This window comes from Perognathus longimembris, chromosome 21 (assembly GCF_023159225.1).
Source record: "Perognathus longimembris pacificus isolate PPM17 chromosome 21, ASM2315922v1, whole genome shotgun sequence".
Lineage (NCBI taxonomy): Eukaryota > Metazoa > Chordata > Mammalia > Rodentia > Heteromyidae > Perognathus > Perognathus longimembris.
The window spans coordinates 5,012,306-5,039,069 of record NC_063181.1 but is presented as its reverse complement, the minus strand read 5'-3'; the positions used below and the strand labels follow the sequence as shown (position 1 = coordinate 5,039,069).

Here is a 26,764-nt window from a genome sequence, read left to right as displayed (position 1 = left end):
ATCCACATCTAGGATACTTTGAAAAGCTGTTTATTTATTTATTTTTTTTTGGCCAGTCCTGGGCCTTGGACTCAGGGCCTGAGCACTGTCCCTGGCTTCTTCCCGCTCAAGGCTGTAGCACTCTGCCACTTGAGCCACAGCGCCGCTTCTGGCCGTTTTCTGTATATGTGGTGCTGGGGAATCAAACCTAGGGCCTCGTGTATCCGAGGCAGGCACTCTTGCCACTAGGCTATATCCCCAGCCCCTTGAAAAGCTGTTTAGACGGACACCTTAAAGTGTATAAGCCAGACTCCCCTCCTCCCCACCCCCACAACGGAACCCTCTGGAAAATCCCAGAGACAGAATATGTTGGAGTTCAAGAACAGGAAGATCGCAACACGACTGGAATAAAGAGTAAGGGAAGCAGACAAGAATTCTTCAAATCCAAAGAATTCCAAGACTTTATCCTAGTGAAAAGGCAGGTGTTATGGAACTCTACCATTTAAAACAACTGCTGAGAAACATGGCAGAAGATGGATTTGAGAACGCAGGGAGACTGTTTACAGTCTTATTGAATACCAAGTGTCAAATGAAAAGAACTAGTATAAAGGCAGTACTAGTGAAAATGGAGAAAAACAGACCTACTCAAACTTTCACTAAGGAAGTAAAACCAACAAGATGTGGTCATAGGTTGTGTGTGGGAAGGTACTTTGTCAAGTCATAATCTTATAAACAAGAAATGTGCTCAGTAACATGTATTTCTTTTTCTTTTTTGGGGTAACATTGAGTATCAAACTCGGGGCCTCGTGCTTGCTAGACTGGCACTCTACTACTTAAGCCATGCCTCCTAACTCTTCTTGTCCTTTCTTTTTTTTGGTCAAGTTGTGTGGCTTAAACTCTGGGCCTAGGCACTGTCCCTGTGCTCTTCAGCTCAAGGCGAGTGCTCTGCCACTTTGAGCCACAGGGCCACTTCCAGTTTTCCAGTGGCTAATTGAAGAACCCCATTGACTTTCCTGCCCAGGATGGCTTTGAACGGCGATCCTCATATCTCAGCCTCCTGAGTAGCTAGGATTATAGGCGTGAGCCATCAAGGCCCAGCTTGTCTTGGGTATTTTTGAGAAAAGAGTTTGCCACTATGCCCAAGGCAGCCTGGATTGAGATCTTCCTAATTATGCTTTCCCGGGGTGCTGGGGACAACAGGTGACATTGCATCCAGCCACTACACTTTCCTGATTAGTGGGGAAATAGGCAGGTACCACTGTACCCAGTCATTGGCTGAGATGGAGGCTCAAATTTTTATTCTAGGACTGACTTCAAACTATGACATTCCCCATCTCCACCACCTAAGTAGCTAGGACCTATCCACACACAGGTATGTATAGTAAGACACATATGATCAAATTCAGGCCTCTCACATTCCTGAAACAGTATATAAAGTTAAAAGTTTTTAGGCCACTAGGCCAGAAGGAGACTTAAACCCTTCAGAAGGTACAACACATAGGTCTAACAATGCTTTTGCAACCTTTAGTATGTTGGTGGGAATTCTACCTTTTACAGATCATCTTTCAACTACCCAATGTATTCCAGGGTATAATACATGGTTTGAAAGACGGAGCATCAATAGAACACTTCCTGTTCCTCTGAAGTATCTTTTGATTCTCAAGGCACAAAATTAAATCTTTTTTTTTGTATTCCATGTTTCCATCCTTCTTAAAAAACAAACAAACTAAATTAGGATCTCATGAGTAAAATAAGTATAGGTAAATCACACCCTGGCTCACAAATAAACTTTTGACACTTCCCTGCCTTTGAAAACTAAACGTCCCTAACATGTCTTACTCGTCGAGGACGTTTCTTTGTCCACCAGTCACAGAAAGTAAAGCTTGCAAGAACGAGGGAGTTTTAAAAGGCCGAGCGAGGCACAGTGTCTCTCCCACCCGCGTTCTGCGGAGTCGGAATAACTTGTTGGAACGGTGCGCGCGCTAAGAATAAAGGCGCCGGCGTCTGACAAGTTTCCCCGCGAGCCAGGTCCAGGCTTGGCGGTGCCCGCAGCCCCGGTGGCGAGCGCCCTGGCACACCGGCCCTCGGCCCACCCGGGGCCCCCGGGGCCGCGGCCGGGCCGGGGCTTCCTCGGAGTCCGTTAGGAGGCGCAGCGAGTGCCGCCGTGGCGCCCCACGGCCTCCGCCCCCCACCCCCCACCCCCGACGGCGGAGAAGCGGGGCGCTCGCGGGCGGGCGGGCGGCTCGGAGCCCACGGGAACCCTCACGTGGACGCCGGAAACAAGCCCCACACCCAGGCACACGGCCGCGACCTGAGCTCGTCGGGGTGGGGGGTGGGGGAGGAAGGGAGCCCCGGCCGCGGCGGGGGGTGGCGGGAGACCGGGTGGGACTCCCCCCGGCCCTCGTCCCCGAAGCACCCGTCCTCAGCCCGCCCCGCTCGCCACTGCCCCGGCGGCCGCCCTTCGTGGGCGACGATTCTCCGCCCCAGGTGGGGAGACGCGGGACGCCCCCCCCCCCCCCCGGGACGCCCCGGGAGCGGAACTCACCAGTTTCATACTGGACTTGGGGTGGTTAGACGTCAGTCGTCCAACTCCTCCAACCCAGCGAGCGCCTTCCGGTTCGCTCACCGTCGCCGGCCGCGGAGTGCATCGCGGGATTTGCAGTCTTTTTCACCCCCTTACTCACGCCCCCTTCCGGGGCATCTTGGGAAATGTAGTCATTTCCCGGGCACCTTGGGAACTGTGGTTGCCTTGCCTTTCCTTTCCTTTCCGAACACCCCCTTCCGTCAACTTAAATTTATCCCCGCCGCCAATTCATCCTCTCTCCACCCCAGCCGACATCACGTTCCCCATACGGGCTGGTCGCTCATGGAATTCTGGGATTTGTAGTCCCGACAGGTCCTGGTCCTCTTTCCCCTCCTCTCTGTGGGAAGGCGAGTGGGCGCGGGACTTGCCGGGAACTGTAGTTCCCTGGAGTCTCTAGACACGGGGCTCGGCGTGTTTACTCCAGGGAGGCAGAAACTACAACTCCCAGGGACGCCCGGCGGCAGCAGGTGGGAGCGGGGCTGTTGATATCAATATGGCGGTTGTCAGCCAGACAAAGACAGTCAGTCTGATGTGATTGAGACAAGGGAGGTTTTCAGGGGGGAGACTGGGAGAGTGGGGCCTCCCCTCCCCCTTCTCCTCTTCCTGTGCGGGCCTCCGGCCCTCCCCAGCCCCTCCCGACGGGCGGCCCCGCACGGAAGGCACCCCTCCCCCCTCCCGCCTCCCTCCTCCCGCCTCAGCCCTCGGCGCCGGGACGCTGGGGAGGGGGCCGTGCCGGGCGAGGGAACTCCGCGCGGTTCCGAGGTGAGTCGGGCGGATGGGGAGCGGGACCGCCTCGCGTCCCGTCCTCGCTCCTACCCCTTCACTGGAGGGAAGGCTACCTGCCTCGGAGGGGCCGGGGGAGAAAGTGAGTGTGCGCCCGCCCGGGAGGGGGGCTTCCGAGCGGGGTGGGGCCGGGCCGTCGGTGAGGCGCCGTCTGGAAAGGCGGCGGCGGCTCCCCGGCTCCCCCCTCCCGGGGGCGGCGGCGGGGGTCTCCCGCCCGGAGTTGGGGAAACTGCGAGGTGGTTTCGAGGTGCGTGGCTGTCGGCGGGGCGGACCCGGACCCGGACCCGGTGCGTTCGTTCCGCCGCGTGACGCGCGCCGGCGCTGGGAAGTTAGGTGGCGCCCGCCCGCCCGGGAAGGTCTTCCGGGGCCTGGGCGGTGCGGGAGCGCGCCCCGGGGGTCCGGGAGTCCCGGGGACGCCGGGGAGCGGGGGAGCGGGCTCCGCAACTCGCTGGCGTCCCGCCGCCCGCTCTCACTCCGCCCCCCTCTCCGCCCCCTCCTCCGGGCCGCCCGCTCTCCACCCCGAACTCCAGACCCGGGGGACCCGAGGGGGGCCGTGGGCTGCGCGCGGAGCCCGGCTCCCCCCGTCTCCAGGTGGGAAAGGAGGGAGTGGGGGGGGGGAATAAAAACCCCCAGAGCAAAACATGTTTCTTAATATTTTATCCCGGAACCGTGTTTTGGTGACACTATTGGGGCTACTTTGAAAAGAGTCCTCCACCCACCTTCACCCCCAGACAGCAGGCAGCGGCTTCGCGTCGCCCTCCGGTTCCGTGGAGGGACGGACCCCCGGCGTCCGGGGCGCGGGGCGCCGGCTTCCGAGGGCGCCGCGCGGCCGGCGGCCGGGCGATCCGCTCCGCTCCGCTCGGAGGCGACTCGTTTCCGTGGAAGGAGGGAGGCTCTGTCGGAAATCCTTTGCGGGGAAGAGACTGGCGGTGCCCTGGAAGGCGCAGCTTGCGTTTTCCGCCTCCTACCCCACCCTGTTGTGCCTCGCACTGCCGCCTGAAAGCCGATCTGGAGCGGTGAGGAAGCGCTGGGTGAGTGGAGGGGAAAACGCAGCTGGAAGTGAAGATACCACTCCAGGGGAAGTTAATGGCACGAAGTGATCGCTGGTTTTAGTCCGGAGCTTTATTTTTAAAAAAGCCACCCATGTGTCATACAGGGAACTGTGACAGGACTAGTTCATGCCTCTGGAATCTTGTAGGTTTAGCCTGCCTTCCTTCCTCCCTTCCTCCTTCCCTCCTTCCCTCCTTCCTTCCTTTCCTCCCTCCTTGCCTTCTTCCCTCCTTTCTTCCCTCTTTCCTTCCCTTCCTCCCTCCTTCCTTCTTCCCTCTTTCCCTTCCTCCCTCCTTGCCTTCTTCCCTCCTTTCTTCCCTCTTTCCTTCCCTTCCTCCCTCCTTCCTTCTTCCCTCCTTCCTTCCCTTCCTCCCTCCTTCCTTCCCTTCTTTTCTCCTTCCTTCCTTTCCTTCCCTCCTTCTTCTCTTTTTGGTAGACTATCTCCTGTGCCTTTTCAATCCAGTTTATACTAATAATTCGGTTGTGCTTTTTGTGGTTTTAGTATAAAATGCAGCATTATAGAGAAAGGACCTGCATTTGTGTTGCATTTATGCCACAGGTAATTATCTCATCTGGTTTGTAATGATTTCTGTTACACTGTTACACTTGGGATAATTGCACAACTAATTTGCTAGACCTCGTTGAATTGTGTCTGTAAGTCAAATCTGGGAAATTTGATTTTTTAAAAACATTTTCTATTACAGCTAAAAAAAAGAATGGAGGAGGAAATCAATATCTCTTCTTTCTTACAGTCTTTAACACCAGGAGAATTTAGGATCTTTCCTTTTTATACTTTGATAACCCTTTGGTGACTTTTTTTAGTGTCATAACTTTTTGAATAACTAAAGAAATTGGCATAATTTCTGTGTAGACTGTGGGTAGTTTAATGTATTTACCTACTTTGTACAGAACTTATCCACTCTTGAGTATGCCACTTAGAAGTGTGAGACGGTTTAGATTCCATAAAAACTGAAAGTCACATAGATATACTATGTAATTTTATAACCTTTGAAGTTTCTGCAGTTGGTCATTCAGAGTGATAAGGTATTGTTGTTGGAAATACTCAGGGCAGAAGTTGGAGAACTCGGGTTTATTACACTGGCAGGCCCAGAGGAGTTCCTACTCCAAAGTCTGAGCCCTCACCAACAGGAGTACAATCCTTTTATAGCAGTTGGGTTTCAGGTTTTAGTTCTGGGTTTTAGAGCACAAGTGTTTTGAGTTTTGGTTTACCCTAAGGGTTACTGTTTCTAGAAAGTTACTTGAAGCATAAAGGTCAAGCTAGTTCTGGTCAAGCTGGTTCTGGCAATAACAGGCTTTTCCTTACCAAATTGACCTAGTTCTGATAATGGCAGGATTGGGCTAGTTCTAATAATGGCAGGTTTTCCTTATCATATAAGCATAAGAGGTAGGAAAAATAGGTAGGTAGATAAGTAGACAGATTGACTTGAATAGAATAAGCATTCTAAGTCTTGAATTAAAAATATAGAATATGATATTCCAGAGCTGAGCCTTTGGTTTGCTAGAGACCGTGATGTCTGGCATTACCTGTTTTAAGCTTTATTGTGATCTGAAATTCTACTTTGCAAAATCTGGAGGAAAAGCTTTATGTAACTACATAATATAGTGCCATTTTTTGTGGAAGATAAAAGTGTTTAACAATTATTTGGGAAATACAAAACTAAAATTGTTTTCTGTTTCATCTTCCCATCCCTCAAAATTGCTTTTTATTTTCACCTCTGGAAATGCTAAATTATTTACTGGGAAATTCATTAGAGTTTTTCTGGCTAATAGTTGGGTCAAAATCATTCATTATACGTAAGCCAAATATATTCTTTGCCTTCATTGGGCTGATTCTGTTGCATTTTAAGCACTAGGGCATTAAAGTGATATAAAGCTTTTACTGCAGGTTAAAACATAAAATATTCCCAGCATGTAGAATTCTTACAGTTTGTGAAAAAAATAGAAAACCAGGGCAATGGTGCCTGTCCAGCTTAAAATTTCATCCTGTAACTGTGAAGATGCATTTATTTTCATATGACTGCTTTTAGAAATGGTGCCTGTCTTAAGGGAAGTTGGAAATCTAGCTGTTTTTCTAACCAGTCTATTCCCGGTCTTGTGTATCATGTACATTGAATGCTATTTAGTCACAAGTGTTCATCAAGGAAAGGAACCTTTGCTTTAGGCTGAAGGCCTTAGTGAGGCTTCCTTTTCACTGTTTGGCAGATTTTAGTCTTTCAGCCCAAACCTTTAGTTTCAGCATTAGTAATATAAACATAATGATTTAGTATTTTTAAGTTGTAAGATCTATTACAACAAATCTCTCATTGTTTCATCTGACAGTTTTTGTATCAACTATTGATTGGAATTCCATTGTATATTTTTTTTCAGTACCTATTGAACCCATTGGGAGTTTCCATCTTGATTTCTTACTTCAGTCCATCCAGACTTTTAATATATCAGATGGCTACTAGGTTTCCAGTAAAAGCCTGTTTGCTTTTTCTGTTCATTTTATTGCAGCTCTTGATTCCATTACTTTTTGTATGCACTTCTTTAAACTTATTTCTCTTGGGAATTAGAAATTTATCCTAGAATATTATTTTTCATAAATGAAAGTTGGTATATTAACTCAGCTTTTAAAAAAGATGAACATTTGTAGATGAAAGTGTTCAGTGAAAATGTATTCTGTTTTATTTGCCTGTTTTGTGTACCTGCTTTTTGTGTTTCTTTATGTATCTATTAAACGTATATCTCATAAAAGTCAATCCGAGCCACACATCTCAGGAACCATTCTGTCTGCATTATAGACACCTTAGCAATTTTCACTTTCTCTATAAACCATTATTTTATCAGATTATAACACAGTTTTCTGAAAATATGAACTGTCAATTTGAAAGTTTTCTCAAAATAATGCTAATTAATATGTAACTTAAATTCCTAGGTGCAACTATTCTTTAGCCTTTACTAGACTTAGAATCTGCTATATGTGCAGAGTAAAGCTGTTTCTAAGTAATTATGTGATGTGAAACTTTTCATTGGCTGGAGTTGTAGCTCAGTGATAGAGTGCTTGACTCCCCAGCGCACGCGCACACACACACACACACACACACACACGCAACTACCTGTTGGCGTCTATTTTAAACACATTACATTGCCTTAGAATTTGGAAGTTTACTATCCTTTGCTTGAAAACTTTACAGGAAGGAGCAATCTCTTACTGGAAGGACCTGGCTTTAGGATAATTTTACCCTGTGATAATAAACTAGAAGGTACAGTAAGCATTTCTAGTGGCTATAATCCTGGTGTAGTGTTTTGCAGGTCTTTAACTCTAAGGACAGTGTTTTTATTTTTTATTTTTTGGCCTTTGTGAACAAAAGGAAAAAGATAACAGTAGTCTCATTTAACTCTGACATGGTCAGTTACTGTGTTTGACTCCTTCCTTGTAAGAGAGAAAATGATTCCACTCCAAGGAAGGGCATCTAGGTTTTCCTTAAATGTATGAAATGCTGATTATGATTAAAACAATTACTGAATTCTCTATACTGGCTATATTCTCTGTAGCTTTCCTGTTCATTTTGTATCCACTGATGACCCACATATAGTGCATTGGAAATGTAATAACTCTAAAAGCCTTATGCATGCTAAACAACTAGTGTGAAGTTGCCAAGTGACTAACTTTAATATAAAGTCACAGGTTTTACAGAGAGAAGGTCACATGTTCTCTGCAGGGAGGGTGACTTAGTACTGAACCTGTGTATTTGCCTTAAGATTTTGATAAGATGGTCGTGTGGTTGAAATTTGAAGCTCTTGCCTTGGGCCTAGAGAGTCAAGCCTTGAAACCCTGTCTCCCCAAGTCATGAAATCAACTTGATTTCCCACTCTTTGTAGATATTCACTTTGTTTTCATTTTATTGCAGTTCTCTTAATTCATTGTTTCTGACTTAATTACATCAGTCTCTTAGCTAATCTTGTTGTATTCAGCTTTTTTCATTAGTCATTCTACACTTGTACCTGTGGGATCTTGCCAAAATAAAATGTGAATTTGATTGTCAGCCATACTTTTCCTGTAATCCTGCAGCCTTTCAGATAAATGCAAACTTTTAGTCATTCTGCCTGTGTTCTTTCCAGACAAGTCCAAAGTTTTTAAAAAGTGTCCAAATCTCAGGTTCTGACATTACATGACAAGTAATTTGAAATGTGTATCTCAGTTCCCTCATTTGTAGAATGGGAATAAAAATGGTACTAACTTCATAGGATCATACTGTAGATTCATTCAAAATAGGAAGTTGTAAAAATATTAACACGAGCACTGTACCTTTCACGCAATTTCTCTTATTGATCACATCTTACCTAACCTAAGTACAGTATTAAAACCAAGAAGGGCAGGGTAGGACAGACATGATGAGGTCATTACTCACTGCTAGAGCAGTTGTCCACCATGCACACACCCTGAATTCAATCCCCATTACCACAAAATGAAACAAGACAAGAAAAAAATCAGGAAATCAACATTGATACAATGTATGTGTATAGTACTGTTCCATTTTTCACATAGGTAGAATCAAGTCAAGTATTTCATCACCACAAAGATTGAACATTTTTTTCTTTTCATAAGTTCTGTTGCTTTGTCAGTATAACTAATAAGAAAAGATAACTATTAGTGGAGCTGTAGTGTTTTGTAGTATGCCAGAAATTCTTCTGGTCTTCTGGCATATATGTAAATGTTTTATGAAAATTGCTGTTACACATTTTTTTTTTTTTTTTTTGGCCAGTCCTGGGCCTTGGACTCAGGGCCTGAGCACTGTCCCTGGCTTCTTCCCGCTCAAGGCTAGCACTCTGCCACTTGAGCCACAGCGCCGCTTCTGGCCGTTTTCTGTATATGTGGTGCTGGGGAATCGAACCTAGGGCCTCGTGTATCCGAGGCAGGCACTCTTGCCACTAGGCTATATCCCCAGCCCGCTGTTACACATTTTTGTTATAAGAATTTAAATAATATTGAGCCAGGCACAGTTGCACATGCCTGTGATTCCAGCTGCTTGGGGAGGAGAAGTGGGAGAGTTGTGGTCTAAGGCCAGCCCAGGCAAAATTTGGAGACCTTATCTAAAAACAAACATAAAAAGTAGGAAGGAAAGGGGTGTGTCTCAAGTTGTTCGAGCACCTGCCTAGCAAGTGCAAAGCTCTGAGTTCAAAACCCAGTCTATGGGGCTGGGGATATAGCCTAGTGGCAAGAGTGCCTGCCTCGGATACCCGAGGCCCTAGGTTCGAATCCCCAGTACCACATATACAGAAAACGGCCAGAAGCGGCGCTGTGGCTCAAGTGGCAGAGTGCTAGCCTTGAGCGGGAAGAAGCCAGGGACAGTGCTCAGGCCCTGAGTCCAAGGCCCAGGACTGGCCAAAAAAAAAAAAAAAAACCCAGTCTAACAACAACAAAAATCTAAATATCGACAAGCCTTATTGAAATGAGGAATCGTATTACCACTCATTAAGCTTCCTGAAATTTAACAATAACTTTGGAATTTTCTATGATTAAAATTACTTAAAAGCATGAAGTGTTTATTTTTATATTTTATTTATTTATTTATCCAGTCTTGGGGCTTGAACTCAGGGCCTGAGCCCTGGCTTCTTTTTGCTCAAGGCTAGCACTCTGCCCAACTTGAGCCACAGCGCCACTTCTGGCTTTTATCTATATATGTGGTGCTGAGGAATTGAACTCAGGGCTTCATGTATATGAGGCAAGCAAGCACTCTTGCCACTAAGCCATATTCCCAGCCCCTTTTCTTTATTTTTGTATGTTTATTTTTGAAACCAGCTCTCATTGTATAGCCCAGGCTTCCTGCAACTTTTATGTAGCTTAGGCTGGCCCAAACTCATGGTCCTCTTGCCTAATGTTAGAATCTGTATTAGATGATTAAAATGATAACTATGCTGACTTTAGTTTGGTCTTGATAGTGCTCATGAAAATGTATCAGGTTGATGGCGAGTTCATGTCATATGTATTTCAGACTTGTTGCAAGGGGATTAGCTTAAAGAAAAAAATAAGTTTACAGATTGTTTTTTGAGAAACAATACATTGCAAATAATTCCATTCTAGCTAATTTTTTCTCTACTTTTTTCCTCAACTTTCCTTGTGGTAAGGTCTTGCATTTGATGTTAACACCTATTTCCCCTAATTAAAATTATTTTTATCCAAGTCTTTTCATCATACTTTTCTTGTCTTGCCAAAACAATCTCTGGTCTTTGTACCTAGATTTTAAGCCTTTAAATTACCTGTTGGTACCTACTTTTCTCTATTTCTCTCTCTTTCTCCCATCTGTTTGTCAGTGGTCTGCTGGTTCTTTGGTCATTATATGAGAGGCTCATTCTTTTTTGTATCTGTAGTGCCATGCCCATCAATTCTCAGATGGCCTTCCTGCCTCTTCCCTATCCTATTCCATGGTGTACAGCACTTGCAAGATAATATTCATCTAGCAGTGCTAACTGTATCGCAGTTCTGATTATGCTATTTGATCATTTTTAGTTCCTTTGCTTTAAAAAACAATTCCCTTTTTTTTTTTTTTTGCCAGTCCTGGGGCTTGAACTCAAGATCTGAGCACTGTCCCTGGCTTCCTTTTTGCTCAAGGCTACCACTCTACCACTTAAGCCCACAATGACATTTCCAGTCTTTTTTGTTTATGTGGTGCTGAGGAATTGAACCCATGCTAGGCAAGCAGTCTTAGCACTAAGCCCTGTTCCCAACCCTTTCTTTGCTTTTTAAAGCTTCTCCAACATTTTCTTTCCTCTTTCACTAGCATCTTATTTTCCTATTCCTAAGGAGTTTTCTCTATTAGAAGTAGTTGTTAGTTCAAATAAACTACTTTGCTCCTGTATATTTTCACCTTTGTTTTCATACTTGCAACATTTTAGTTTCCATTTCATGTGTTTGAATTGGATAATTAAAATGTTAGGTCCTTGAATGTCCTATTGACTGGAACTGTCTGGATTCTTTCCACTCCCACTTTCATTTTCACAGTTCGTTTATTAATTCTCAGCCATCTAACCAATATTGAATGCATTATTATGTAGAACATAGGCCTAGCCTTCAGAAAGCTCACAGTTTAGTTATGGTAGGATCAGAAAGAAAACCGTGAAGCCCAGCCTCCACAGAACACATGGATTATTATTGCTCCAGTACTTTCTCTGATCTGGGACCTTTAGTACTAGATAGATTACTGTATCCAATACCCTCAATTATGTATTTGGCTATAAAATGCTGATTCCAAAGGCAGTGATTAAGAATGATTGAGGTAGATAAGTGAAAGTAATGTAGAAATTTTAGTTTCCCTGTCTTCTGAGTGAGGATAACCTCATTTCTCCCAACCCTACCCCCTTTTTACCAGGACAGCAGGAAATCTTGGAGATAAAGTATATAAAATAGTTAAGTAGGGGCTGGCAATTTAGCTCAATGGAAGAGCACTTGCTTAGCAAGTACAGGGCCATGAGTTTGGTCCTCAGCTCTTCAAGACAACAAACAAAACAAAACCAGTTTATAGTACCTCCGAGGACCAAAGCATAGTGTCCCAGCTGGGAAAGAAAGCCAGGCATCCAGGCCTATTGCTTTTTGCTAGCTAACCTTGGAAACTTCATTGTTAGTGGGCAGCATTTTACTGACAGATGTAATCTTGGAGGCCTACAAGGGAGCAGAGACTCCGCCTCCTCTGCTTTTCTTTCCTTTTTTTGGTTGCCGTTGTTGGCTATACAGTAGTTTGAACTCAGATTCTCATGATTGCTGAGCAGGCAACCCTAGTGCTAAGCCACACCTCTAGTACTTTTCTGGTCTGGTTCTTTGTGAGATAGTGCCATGCTTCTTGCCCAGATGCACACCTGGACAATAATCTGCCTGTTTTAGGTTTCATATCCAAGCTAGGCTGACAGGTGGGTGCACCCATGCCCAGCATCTTTCTGTTGAGATAGAGTGCCTTGGACTTTTCTCCTAAACTTGTCTGGAACTCAACCTCCCACATGGCTTAAAATTGCAGTTGCTTACCATTGCACTCACCTGTCAGTTTAGGAGTTGTTTTAGGACTGCCTAAAACCACAGTCCTTTAGGGTTACAGACATGAGCCACTCGCGCTGCCTAACTTACAGATTCTGCCTCCATAGGAACAGTGGTCAGGCTCCTTCCTGGTGGAAATATTGCTGTGGCAATTATAAAAAAGGCAATCAGTTATACCAAAGACAATAATATTAATAATTTGATCTACTCTTAGTTATTGTTCTTTGAATGTGAAAATTATATTCTGTAATGCTTACTTGATGGTGATATAAATATGCTGCAATATATATGTATATATATACATAAATATGCATAAAGACATACCATAGGTTTTTGTTGTGTTGTTTATGAGTGAACCATTGCTTACTATAGCCATTTTCTTACTAGTATACATTGAAAATCTCTGGCATTTGTGTACAAGTAAGAATCTCTTTTGACTGGTGTTGAATAGTCCTGTAGTAAGCATTGTTGTGAAGATTTAAGTTGGCCAAAGATAATAAACTTTGTCCATCTAGAAATGGTTTCTAGTTATCTCCTTTGGTCTTTTTTCTCTGCCTTCCCTCTCTTCTTGTGCTAATTTATACAGTAGTCCCTGTGTTTCTCTGTCTTTTTTTTTTGAGCGAAGGAAAAAAATAATGAAGAGATAAGAATCACTATATATAAAGTTAACTTCTTATTTGGTACTTTACCTGTTAAAGGATTGTGTTTTGTCTTCCTGTTAAGTATTAAGCCATCTTAAATGACTTCATTGAAACTAGTAGTGACTCATTAATAAAAACAAAGTTGGAATAGTAAAAACCATAAAAACAAAAACAAAAAAAAACAACTTATTAGAAGCCAAGTGCACCAGTGGTTCATGCCCATAATCCTAACTAGTCAAGAGACTGAGATCTGAGAATCATGGTTTGAAGCCAAGTGGCTCAGAAAAGTTGAGAAGGCTGTTGTCTCCAATTGACCACCAAAATGCCAGAAGTGGAGCTGTGGCTCAAGTGGTAGAGCACCAGCCTTAAGCATAAAAGCTAAGGGACACTGCCCAGGCCTTGAGTTCAAATCCTAGCACCAGCAAAAAACAACAAAAGTCCTTGCCAAAAAAAAAAAAAGTCCTAATATTAAACAAATTAAACATTATTCAACTCACATGATACTTTATCCACACTCCAAAGAAATTCTCTCACCCAAAGTGTCAGTGGTGCTGGGGTCCAGAAACTTGGTCCTAGGGCCCAAGGGCATTTTCCAGTGTATGAATTCATAGATTTGCGCTCTGTGTAAGATTTTCATGCATAAGCCATTCCACAGTGAATGTACCGTTTATGATTTCAAGTTATGATTTCTTTAAAATGAAGGAAAATCCTAGACACTTAAAATCAGAGAGTCATATCTTAGTCTCTTGTTTTCCCAAGTCTTTTCTAGTAGGTTCACCCACATTAAATTCAATAACACTTTTCCTTTTTGAGTAAACCATCCTAATTTGTACTAAAACATTTAACCCATGTTTTGTAACATTTTTTTTTAGAAACAAGTCTTCACACTTCATTTTGTTAGTTTAGATAATGTGTAATTAAATCCCACAGTTGCAAGAACAACTGGTATACAGTGAAAGAAGAGCCCACCCTATTCTTGGTTGGCACACAGTGGAGTGTATGAGAATGGAGCCGCTTTAGCCTCCCATGTCAGTTTGTATGGAAGGGGGACGGGGACCTAGAGAGCATAGATTGATTTTCATAGCTGTTGCGTTCAGCCAAGGACTTCCACTGGAGCTGTAAGAAACTAAACGAGTTTTTTGGAGTAAGGAGGGACGGGGGAGTCAGCATTGGAAATATTTGTTCTCAATAATAGGGTTTTATTGTTATCATTAATGTGTTGTACAGAGGGGTTACCATTTCTTAAGCTGGGTGGTAAGAAGTACAATTCTTTTGGGACAATGTCACTGCTTCCTTCACTTTCATCCCCTTGCCTGTCCCTGCCCACAAGTTGCATAGTTGACTTAAAAAACCAAAAGTCCAAGAATTGAAGTAAAAACAAAACAATGTGTAAGCAATTTTAGATTACAAATAAAAGTTGTCTCACTTGATTGGTGCGATTTGTGGAGGCATGGTGGAGAGAAAGGACATCAGCCATGCCAGTGATGCCCTTTGACAGAACATAATGCTCTTCACCCTTGGTGCCAAGTTTTAGAGGACCTTGATTATTTGAAATAATCAGAGACGCATGCCTAGAAATTAGTTTTCTGTGTCCTAATCCCCTTCATGTGTTTGGTTATTCATTCATTCATTCACTCATGAGATTGGATACAGCCTCTTACATGCTAATAATAAGCATATACTCTGCTTAGGAAATGCACGTAATGATATTGTGTGTATGTTTCAGAGCCACTACCAACTGGCCTTTCACGCCATTAAGCAATTCTGCTTTAAGGAGACTTATTTCTATATCTTCTGTGTTTCTGGATTGCCTTCATTTAGATTTTCATACATTAAACCCCATAACCCAGTCTCTACCTTTTACTAAAACATTTCTCCTGTTTTTGTTTCTTGAGACAAGCTCTTCATATGTAGTCCAGGACAGAACTCAGGTTTCTTATGTCCTTTTGTGTAGGGGGGAGGGGAGGCTTGCAGGAGGAGGGGTGTCCCTGGGGCTTGAACTCAGGGCCTGGGCACTGCCCCTGAGCTTTTTTTTCTCTAGGCTGCTGCTCTACCACTTGAGCCACAGCTCCACTTCTGGCTTTTTTGTGTATTATTGGAGATAAGAGTCTGATGAACTTTCCTGTCTGGGCTAGCTTTGAACTATGATTCTCAGATTTCAGCCTTCTGAGTAGCTAGGATGACAGGTGTGAGCCACCACAACCTTTTATGTCCAGGATTTTTTGTTCTCACTGATACTGATAAAGACAACATTGATTAATTACAGTCAAATTCTGCAGATTTGGGATGGAACATGGGGGATTTGAATAACCATTTTTTGTAGGTAGGTTTTTATTTTTTCACCGTAATTCATTTTATGTCTTTTTGTTATTATTACTTTATTTTGTAGTATGTATTCAGCATTCTCACACAATATGAAATGATTTAGGTAGACAGTGATTTGTGTGCCTCAGTGCTAGAGATGTATCTTAGAAACCTCCAGGCTATTCCCTGTCTCTTGGTCCTCAGGTTACTTCTCTTCTACTTTTGTCCTGCGTCTTCCAGCAGTTTAATGACCCCTGAATTATGAAGCTCTTAGTGAGCTCTTTAAGTAACAGGAATATGATTTGGTTATTATATTGCCTGATTTAATTAACTGGCATGAACTATTTGCTTCATATTGATATAAGTATGATTTGTATTTCCAAATGAAAATATGAACATCTTGTTTGGTCTATACTGTTATTATTTTTGGCAGTACTGGAGTTTGAGGATGAGAGTCTGCATCTATGTGGGTTTAGCTCTGGGCCCTCTTTTCTCTCCCATTGGTTTACAAGTTTGTGATTTGTGCCATTACTATGCTGTTTTTATTACCATGGCTCTGTAGTACAATTTGAAATTGGTCATTGTGAGGGCTCGGCTCTAGCATTGTTCCTTCCCTCTCCTCCCGGCCATGGCCAGGACTGCCTTTGCTATTTGGGATCTTTTGTACTTCCAGTATAGATTTAATTTTATTTAGAATTTTCTCTTTTTAGTTCTGAAGTGCTTTGAATGTTGATGAGATTGCATTGCATATGTAGATGACTTTCAGTTATGGCCATTTTCACAACACTGATTCATGTTGAGCAGAGAAGGACTTTTAGTTTTTGTTCAGTTCTTTTATTGAGTTTTTATAGTTCGCCTTGTGAACACCTTTCATATTATTGGTTTGGTTTATACTTAGATTTTCTTTCCTTTTTTGAGGTTATTGTGAATGAGATTGTTTTCTTCATTTCTTTTGCATTGCTCCTTGTTGAAAATCTTGAGAAAAGATACTAATTTTTGTATGTTCATCTTATAGCTTAATACTTTGCTGAAATGATCAAAACGATAGTTTTTTGGTGTCCTCTTTAGTGTCTTTTAAATATAAGATTATATCATTGGCAAATAGGGATAATTTGACTTTTCTGGTTGTCTTATCTTCTTTATTTCTTTATCTTGCCTTGGTGCTTTGGCTAAGATTTCAACACTATTTTTTACCAAAGATTTTTATTAACCTATATCAGTTGTATAAGGAGGGGTTTGGGGCTGGGAATATGGCCTAGTGGCAAGAGTGCTTGCCTCGTATACCCTGGGTTTGTATGCCCTGGGTTCGATTCCTCAGCACCACATATATAGAAAATGGCCAGAAGTGGCGCTGTGGCTCAAGCGGCAGAGTGCTAGCCTTGAGCAAAAACAAGCCAGGGACAGAGCTCAGGCCTGGAGTTCAAGGCCCAGGACTGGCCAAAAAAAAAAACAAAAACAAAAAAAACAAAACAAAACAAGGAGGGGCTTCATTATGACTCTTGTACACATGCTTACAATGCACCCTGATCAATCTCATCCCTGCTAGCATTCTTCTTCATTTATCCTAGAACAATTTCACCATTCTATTTTCAAAAATGCAGACATATGTACCTCTTTTTTAACCTCCCTCACCTTCTCTATCCAATCTCCAATGGGGCGTATTTTACTTATTCATTTTGTTACCATATACTAATTGCACTATGATATTTCACAGTTGCATATCTTCTACTTTAATTAGAATAATCTATTATTCTTTCTTTTTCTATTCCCCCTACCCCTCTACTGTTTGAGTTTTCAGTGAGATGTTTTATGCTATACTCATAGAATGTATTTTGCTATTCTCACCCTACATTTTCATTTCCTCTTCCCCTTTCCATTTTTACTCTAATCAATCCCATAGTTATAATCCTGTTCTCTCCCTCTCTTTCTTTCTCGTGTGTGTGTGTGTGTGTGTGTGTGTGTGTGAATACATAGGTGTCTATGAATATTTTAATCTTTTAGGTCTGGATTTCACAAGTGAGCAAAAACATTTGGCTTTTATGAGCTTTGTTTAACTTGTTCAAAATGATTTCCAGTTCCATCCTTTTTTTTTTTTTTTTTGGCCAGTGACATAATTTCAGTTTTCTTTATGGCTGTGTAATATTCCACATACTAGGTTTTCCTTCCTTTCTTCCCTCCCCTCCCTTTCTTTTTGCCAGTCTTGGGGCTTGAACTCAGGGCCTACCTAAGCACTATCCAGAGCTCCAATAAATATGGGTATTCAGGAATTTACACTTCTCTGGGTGTGTTCCCAAAAGGAGTATGGTAGAATCTTAGGCTAAATCTATTTTAATTTTTTTCAGGAAAACTACACAAATTTCTGTCGTGGTTACAGTAGCTTACATCCCAACCAACATAGATTCATTGTACCCCACCTCCTTGCATCCATTTGTTGTTGTTTTTTTCATGATTGCCATTGTGACTAGAGTGCGGTGGAATCCTAGTGTAATTTTGATTTTATGGCTAAGGATTTTGAACATGTCTTTGTGTATTAGACATTTGTATGTCTTTTTCTGAGATCTTTTAGTTCAGTTCATTTTCCCATTTAAAAATTGGGTTATTTATTCTTGTCCTGTTATTTTTGTTTAGCTCTTTTTATATTCTGGATATTAATCTTATCTGTTGATAGTGAGGAGTCTGTAAGTTGTCCCTTGTTTTGGTAACTTTGTACTTTTTCTGCTTTGCAGAAACTTTAACTGGATGCAGTCCTATCTGTCCGTTCTTGCTCTTTCTAGGTAGTTGGGGTCCTATTCAGAAAAAAAATATTTTTTGCGCCTTTTTGATGACTGTATATTTTTCGGTACAGAGAGAACTTCATTCTTGCCTACGTTTACAAAGTATTACATAATGTGGTTGTACTGCAGTTTAAGTTATTCCATTAAGTTTTGGCTAAGATGAAGACAATGCCACATCGTTTTGTAATTGTGCTTTTAATTATGTAAAGGAGCTTAACTGGAGTGACTCTAATAGTTACAGTGATACTAAAATAACTAAATAACAAGGAGTGACTAATAGTTATAGTGATACTAATAATGACTAAATAACAATTACTATCAAATGTGTGTTTTTTAGTGTACATGGCATGGTAGATAGAAATAATACTCAAGAAAATTTTTTTGTGTTGAGTGCCAAAAGTATTGTAGAAATGCTTATTAGCAGAACTTATAAGGACTTTTAAATAAGTGAATCAATAAGAATAAGACTTTGAATGTCACATATGTCTGAAATACAAATTTTTCTTTTATTAATGAAAAGTAACAAATGCTTTTATGTCAAATGGGCAGTGTTTCACCACTTGTCTCTGGAAGTTGGTTTGGGTTAGGTAATGTGAAATACAATGTGTATACTTTATATATAAAGTATAGTAAAATCTCAACTGTATATCAAGTGATAAGAAACTCCCTTGAAGCTGTTCCCCCCCCCCCCCAGTGGCAAGGTGGTGGAGGACAAAATATGGAAAAGTACTTAGTTGTGTATTAAATGCTCCCACTGAGAAGGTCTAGAATTTAAGGGAGCTCTCTGCAATTGATGTGTAAACAAAGTTTCTACAAATTACAAAAAGGAGAGAAACCAGACAGGAGAAAAAAACAGATGCCAACATCCACATAGCAGATAGAGAAAAACTAAAATAGTAAGCATAGAAGTGATGAGCCTTAAAGGACCAGACTGAAAATGAAATCCAGATAGAGTGCTGGTTTTTGTGTTTGTATATGTATGTGTATGTGGACATATGATAGGAATAGAACTCAGAATTTTATACATGCTAGCCAAGTAATCTTCAATGAACTATGCTATACCCCCAGGCCTGGTTTTTAATCTTTTATTTATTATACATTTGTAATTGTTGGATAATTTCAAAGCACTAATAGGATTAATATTGCTACTTGAAATAGAAGTGCTTGCAGTGTAGTTACTTAATCAAGAACCAAATCAAGAAGCCAGAGTTGTTCTCTAGCTCTTTCACATTCTGGTATTTGTTAGTTGCCTAACTACAGACCCACTTTCATCTGAGTCTAATTTATAGATGCCTTCTCTATGGCGAGACAAATTCTACTTTAAAATACTGTAATGCTTGAATGACCTCAATATGTGTTTTCTAGTTGAGATATGCATGTCTTCACAGCTTTGAATAACTAGATCCTCTTCTTTATATGATGACCTTGGATAGCTTTCTAAGGAATTGAAAAGCTGAAGCCAGCAGAGGCTTGAGGTTTAAGTTTGGAAGTAATAACCTCAGTTCTGGCCACATTCTGTTACTAAAAGCAAGCCCAAGTCCAGTCAAACTACTGTCCTCTCTCTGGATAGGAAGAACAAAATTACATTGTAAGGAAGCAATTATTTTGACATCTATGAAAATAACCTACTGCAGTCCACCCCTCAATCACCACAACTCATGTCCTCATATAAAAATGCTCGTCCCAGGCCCCCAAAGTCTGAACTGATTTGAGCCTTATTGTAGAAGAAGACCATGATCTCTTGATCATCTGTCAGTTTTCTTAAGTTCACCTCTTCTCATGTGAGTCACAGAGACCTGTGAACTAATAAGACTCAAATCAATGATCTGAGGTGTTTTTTTGTTTTGTTTTGTTTTTTGCTTAAGAAACAAAATTAATATGGTCAAATTAAACACAGTAAACTGAGGGAGAGAAATAATTAGAAATTGGTAACCAGTGAAATAGAAAACCAGCAGGAAAAATAATGAAACCAATAGCCGTGAAAAAGAACTAATAAATAGACAGATCTTTAGGCAGAGTGAGCAAGAATAAAAAGTCAGTATCTGGAATAAAAGAGGAGATATCTCAACAAATACTGCAAACATTAAAAGAATAATTAGAAGCTGGGTGCCTGGTGGTACACATCTGTAACCTCAAGAGGCAGGAAGTTTGAGGCCAGTGTGGGCTCCATCTACTTCAAGACTAGCCTTGGCTGTGTAGTGAAAAATATAGTATAGTAAAATACCAAGTATTATGCCAGCGAATTTGACACCTTAGATCAATGGACACAATATTGTGGTGCATGCCTGTAACCTTAGTGTCTGGAAGGCTGAGACAGTAGGATTGCAAGCTCAAGAGCTGCCTGGGCTAAACACTGAAACCTTGCTTTAAAATTGGAAAATGAGATAAGTAGACAACCCCTGTGTCTGTTAAAGTAACTAAATTTATAGTTTAAAAACTTCCTATGAAGAAAGATGATTTTGTGATCAGTTCTCCAAACATTTTTTGTGGTTGTTGCCAATCCTGGAGCTTGAGCACGGTCCCTGGCTTCCTTTTTGCTCAAGGCAAGCACTCTACCACTTGAGCCACAGCACCACTTCTGGCTTTTTCTGTTTATGCGGTGCTGAGGAAATGAACCCAGGGCTTCATGCATGCTAGGCAAGCACTCTACCACGAAACCCCTAGTTCTCCAAACATTTAAAGAAGAAACAATGCCAATTGTACTCTTTTAGAAAATAGGTTAGGAACACATCTCAATTGATACAAGGCTGGAATTACTCCAATTCCAAGTCAAAGATGTAGACAAGGAAATCTGTTGGCCACTATTCCTTAGGAATAAAACCTTTAATAAAATATCAGGAAATGGTAAGTAAATTAACAGTATATAGTAACCCAGTATGTAGTAACAAGTTAATACATCATGATATATATAAGGTAAAAAAATGTGACTGGGATCTGGGAATGTGGCTTAGTGGTAGTGCTTGGCTAACATGCGTGAAGCCCTGCGTTTGATTCCTCAGTACCATATAAACAGGAACAGCTGGAAGTGGCACTGTGGCTCAAGTGACAGAGCTGGCCTTGAGCAAAAGAAGCTCAGGGACAGTGCCTAGACCCTGAGTTCAAGCCCCAGGACTGGCAAAAAAAAAAAAAAACACAAACCAGACTGAAGTAGAAAAACTTATAATCATTTCAGTAAACACAGGAAAATTTGGCTCATGATTTAAAAACAAACTATTCTAAGCACTTTAAAAAAAAGCTTCCTTAAGATGATAAAATAAAGTATTTGCCAAATACCTAAAACTTTATCATACTTAATGGTGAAAGACTGAATGCTTTCCTCCTATGGTTAGGAGCAAGGCAAGAATTTCTGTAAGTCCAGTATGTGCTATAGTTCTTTGTCAAAGCAGTGTGGTAGGAATATAAATAAGGACATATAGAATGTGAAAAAGGAAACAAGAGGGCTGGGAATATGGCCTAGTGGCAAGAGCGCTTGCCTCTTATACATGAAGCCCTGGGTTCGATTCCCCAACACCACATATATAGAAAATGGCCAGAAGTGGCGCTGTGGCTCAAGTGGCAGAGTGCTAGCCTTGAGCAAAAGGAAGCCAGGGACAGTGCTCAGGCCCTGAGTTCAAGGCCCAGGACTGGCCACACACACACACACAAAAAAAAAAAGAAAAAGGAAACAAGACTCTCCTTCTTCATAGAGAAACTGATTATATATTTAGAAATTCCCAAGGACTTCATTAAGAAAGTTCCTACAGCTATTAAGTTAGTTTACCATAGTAATGAGATTTATGAAATACAGAGAAATCATTTTAGTTTTGCATCCCTGTATCTCATGCTAATACTTATAACTAAAAAGTGGTATAACAGCCATATAAAATTATACCCAAAGTGCAATGCTTAATAAGGAATACATGTGTTAAAAGATCTAATGCTGAAAACCATAAAACACTACTGGCATAAGGTAAGATCCAAATAAGTAGAAATAAATGATGTGCTGTATGTTGTAGGTCAGTAATTTAAAACTTTTACTTCTCCTGAAATTGATCTATATGCAACACAATTTCAGTTAAAACCTGGAGGCTGTTATGTAGAATTTGGTGAGTGGAGTCTATCATTTATTTGGAAATCCAGAAGATATACAATAAATTATAAGGAGAACAAAAATGGAGGAAGTAAACAACTTGAAGACTTACTCTTCACAAAGCTGTGATAATTAAAAATACATGGCATCAGCATAAGGATAGGTCAAGTGATTAAAATGGAGCCCAGAGAGACCTTCCTGTTATGATTTTTTGTTGTTGTTGTTGTTCATTTTTTGCCAATCCTGGGGCTTGAACTCAGGGCCTGGGCACTGTCCCATAGCTGCTTTTGCTCAAGGCTAGCACTCTACCACTTGAACCACAGCAGCAATACTGGCTTTTTCTGTGTGTGTGGTACCAAGGAATCGAACGCAAGGCTTCATGCATGCAACGCAAGCACTCTACCACTAGGCCACATTCCTAGTCCTAATGGGGCAAATGGCTTTTGACAAAAGTACCAGAGTATTTTATTGAGCAAATAGTGGTCAGAGAAGCAGATATTTTGATGTCATTCCTCACATTAAAGTGTCCAGACCTTTCTGGACACTTACCATACTACAGATGGCTAATTGGTTCCTTTTATTTATTTGGATAGAAATTGAATATAGTCCAGAAGCAGCTCCCTTAGTGTTAGAAGCTCTAAGCTCCCGAGTGTCAGAAGCTTTCTGGCTAGATTTTCAAACCCAGAGGTGTATAGATTTGCCCTGAGAACTGGAAGCTCATGGCTCGAAGCTTTAAAAGTGATAGACTTAAAACTAAATGCTCAGGGGGCTGGGGATATAGCCTAGTGGCAAGAGTGCCTGCCTCCGATACACGAGGCCCTAGGTTCGATTCCCCAGCACCACATATACAGAAAAAACGGCCAGAAGCGGTGCTGTGGCTCACGTGGCAGAGTGCTAGCCTTGAGCGGGAAGAAGCCAGGGACAGTGCTCAGGCCCTGAGTCCAAGGCCCAGGACTGGCCAAAAAAAAACAAAAAAAAAAAACTAAATGCTCAGGTTGGAGCAAGCTCAGGGCTTTCAAAGCTAGAGCTTTGTTGCCTTAAGCTTTCAAAATCAGAGACATACAGCTCTTAGGTAGTCACATTAGAGGTTTGGGTGCCAGCAGCCCAGCCAGCACCTAGCAGTATTACAGCTGCCAGGCTTTGGGTGATGGTTCCCACAGCGTCTCTCTGGAACCCACAGCCACCAGAACTAGCCTCAGCTCTTCAGCTGTGTCAGCTTTCTATAGTACTTTACTTCCAGCTGCTCTCTGGAGCTCTTCAGCCTCTTTGAGGCTGAGAATTTTGTCTGCTTTTTACACAACCAACTCAGCTCACTCTATGCCTGTGATATCCAGTTTAGAATATACAATTCTCTGACCACTCAACAAAATACTTTGATACTTTGGTCAAAAACCAAGAGACCATCAACAGTCCCTAGGCTATTTTGATGATCTATCCTGTGCTAGAACCAAGTATACCTCTGTAGGGACCCAAAGAAATTGAGAAACTGGCTGCTTAGGTAGCCAGAAACAGGCCACTTGGATAGGCAGAAGAAATGCTGCTGATGTAGCCAGGAAAAGATCTGATAGGTTTGTGCGCAGCTTCCCACTCCCCCACTCACAGCCGGAAGTGTACAAGTCTTAAATGTGTGCCAGTAGCCAGCTCTTTACTGAGCCTGAAGGGGAAGTGTCTGTCCCCTGTCCCTCAAGGAGAATAGCTGCCAGATGTGTTCACTCATTGCTAGGCCACTGCAGATTGTCATGATGTAACTGAAGTCTCTTGGAGCAGTTATGCCAGCTCCAGAGGCAGAGGTGTGGCTTTCACAGCAACCACTCTTGAAGTGGTGTTTACAGTTTGTCTCTTGGATAAGCCATGAATATGAAAACATCTCTTTATAACAACCAATGATAATTCTCTGTGAAGGAGAGGTGAACATTTTTTCAGTATTTCAATAGATTCAATAACCAGTTTAACCTCTTTATTTCTTGTGGACTATGGAAATCAAAAGTAGATGTAAGGTAACAAGTTTGATAAGAAATATACTTACTGCCTTAGGTATGAAACTGTAACCCCTCTGTATACCACTTTGACAATAAATAAATTTTTAAAGAAGTAAATGTAATCTTATTTTCATTTTTCTTACAGGAAGAACTGCTGACATTAGTTTTGCATATGCTCTGTAATTTAATACCAAGCCAGTCATTTTTACAAGTATTTCTTTTGTGAGCAATTGAAAATTGAAATGTGGTCAAAATAATCAAATCAATTATTATGTGAATTAATATGACATAAATATGTACTACATGTTATATAATTAAACTATAGCAATACTACTAGTAGTCAGTAGTGTACTTTTTGCTTGGATGCTTCCTCCACATGCTTTTTACTTCTAACAGTTTCCAGCCAGTCTCTTAAAACATGTAATTTTCCACTTTTTCTTAAATTATTCCCAGGAACATATTAGACACTTTGAGCTGAAAAGAAGATGATTTCATGTCAAATGAGACAAACTCTATGGCTTCACAAATCCACTTGTCTTTGGCACAGGGAAATGAGTATTTTCAGTATGTGAGAGTTAGATGACAGATTCATCCATCCATCATACATTTAAACTTTCTATGTTACAGAGATTAATCTCCATTATCTTTCTAGTGCCTAAGATAGTTCCTGGAACACAGTTGTTCCTTAATAAATAGCGTGGGTGAATGAGTAGTAATCTGCAAGCATCTTTTGACAGTAATTGGACCAAGAATTCTAGATCCTTTCATTCTATCTTGACTTACAAGTTTTCTTTTAACTTTTGTTTGTTTGGGTATCTGAAAAACTAAATGAAAATTGTCCTACCTTTTTCACAGTGCATTTGCCCATCGAATGAGAAATGTCAAAGTGTAAAGTTGTTAATCAAATATATAAAAAATAATGGCTTACTGATGTTGGTTGAAGGCATTGTGAAGTATAAAACTATAACAAATTAAAGGTGTTATTGTTTAGTCTATAAACCATAGGAGGGTTATTTCAAGATGGAGTTACTCTTTATCAGCAATGGGAACCTTTTTCCTGCCAAGGGCTATTTGTATGTTTATGAATTAATGTACAGGCAGATGGCTTTGGTAGCTGATGAGACGCATAGGAGAAGCATGTATGTTTGTTGTATCATGTACCAAATGATTTTGTGGACTGCATATAGTCTGAGGGGTGGATCCCCTTCCTGCCATGGTTCCCACACCTGATACACTGGAGTTCTTGCTTATCTTTGGATAGTATAGTGAATATTTTTTATTTTCACTTAAGGTTTTAAATTGCATAAAGCTAGCTCTCAAATTATTTTCCTGTGGTTTGGCAAGCCTTTTGGTTTTAGTCTAAACTCCATCTCCTGTAATGCTTGCTTCATCTGTATATTTGTAACTATTACTTTTTATACTGTAGGGCACAAAAGAATTGTGTATATTGCTTTAACTCTGGATAAAATGGAATAGGAAAATGGTTAAATTGAATTGAGATAAGTACTTTGCTGTATTTTTAGAACAGGACAAAATGTCCTCAACTTAAAAACAAAACAACTCTTTATTTGATCATTGGGTAATTTTCTACCTCTATGTTAAGATACATTTATACTTTCCCTTGTTTCTGATTCCTGACTTTTCCTACCTTTACTCTTTTTCATTCTTCTGATTTTTCTTCTTTTTAACTTTAACAATCTAGGTTGCATGGGGGGGGGTAGAAGCTGGCACTTCATCAAGAACATGATCTCATTGCTTTCAATGGCTTAGAAAAGAAACATTTTAAAGCAGTTGAAAGATTTCACTTTGGAAAGCAGGTACTGCATAACTAAGTGTGTTGGTTCCCAGCAGAGCCTTGAGTAACCTCTTTCCAGCCATCCTCATATTTTCTTTCTCCTCTACTTCCTGTGGAGTGAGTAATAGAGTAAGTTTTTAAAAATCCAATAAGACTTGGGTTTGGGCTCTCTTAACAGCACATATTCTTTTCTGTTCCTTCACACCTGTCCATAACATGGTTGTATTTTTGTGGTGAAATTGTTGTGCTTTCTCACCTATAGCCTTGCTAGGTAACTTACACATTCACTGTACTTAAACAAACACCCAGCCCTTTCAAAAGTCCTCCTCAATATTTCTGGGAGCCCTTGAATTTTTGTCACGTACACTCTGGAAGAGAGGTGTGATTATTCCTCCCTTACATCCTCTTTGGGAGGTCTCGTCTGGAGCTACTTCTTTGTGGCACTTTCCCATTACCCCACTGTGGAGAGGCTTTTCAGTGCCACAGTTGCCCTGTGAGTCACTCGGAGTGACTACTGCAGTGGGGGAATGAATGTTGTCTTCAGTGCTTCAGAGCTATAGGCCTTCAGAGTGCTGCAAGGCACAGGACTGAATTGGAGATGTGCGCTCCCCTGCCCCCCATCTCTGTACCATACTTTGTTCCCAATTCCCAAAGCAGTAGTTTGTACATTTTATAGTCCCTCTTGAAGAGTAGATCTTCCCTTCTTTGGGGCTTACAACCAGTTCAGAGAATCAGAGGGAAAAGAACACCATGCTATTTCCTCTTTGATCCTTGTTT

General features: G+C 41.4%; 2 protein-coding genes across 11 annotated transcripts in view; one reads left to right on the top strand and one right to left on the bottom strand.

Annotated features, from left to right (window-relative positions):
* The window catches only part of Ints9 (integrator complex subunit 9), a 62,019-nt gene extending 59,276 nt beyond the window's left edge, over positions 1–2,743 (bottom strand). Inside the window, exon 1 of one of the 2 annotated variants that reach the window (XM_048330319.1) lies at positions 2,525–2,743. In XM_048330319.1, coding sequence (XP_048186276.1) covers positions 2,525–2,533 — 9 coding nt within the window. In that variant the 5' untranslated portion in view covers positions 2,534–2,743. The remainder of the gene's footprint in view (positions 1–2,524) is intronic. The other variant, XM_048330318.1, reaches the window with a different exon arrangement.
* A 289-nt stretch (positions 2,744–3,032) lies between these two features.
* Hmbox1 (homeobox containing 1) overlaps positions 3,033–26,764 on the top strand; it is an 86,123-nt gene continuing 62,391 nt past the window's right edge. For all 9 annotated transcript variants that reach the window (XM_048330325.1, XM_048330322.1, XM_048330324.1 and 6 more), the window contains exon 1: positions 3,033–3,325. The gene's annotated coding sequence lies outside the window, so the exon portion shown is untranslated. The remainder of the gene's footprint in view (positions 3,326–26,764) is intronic.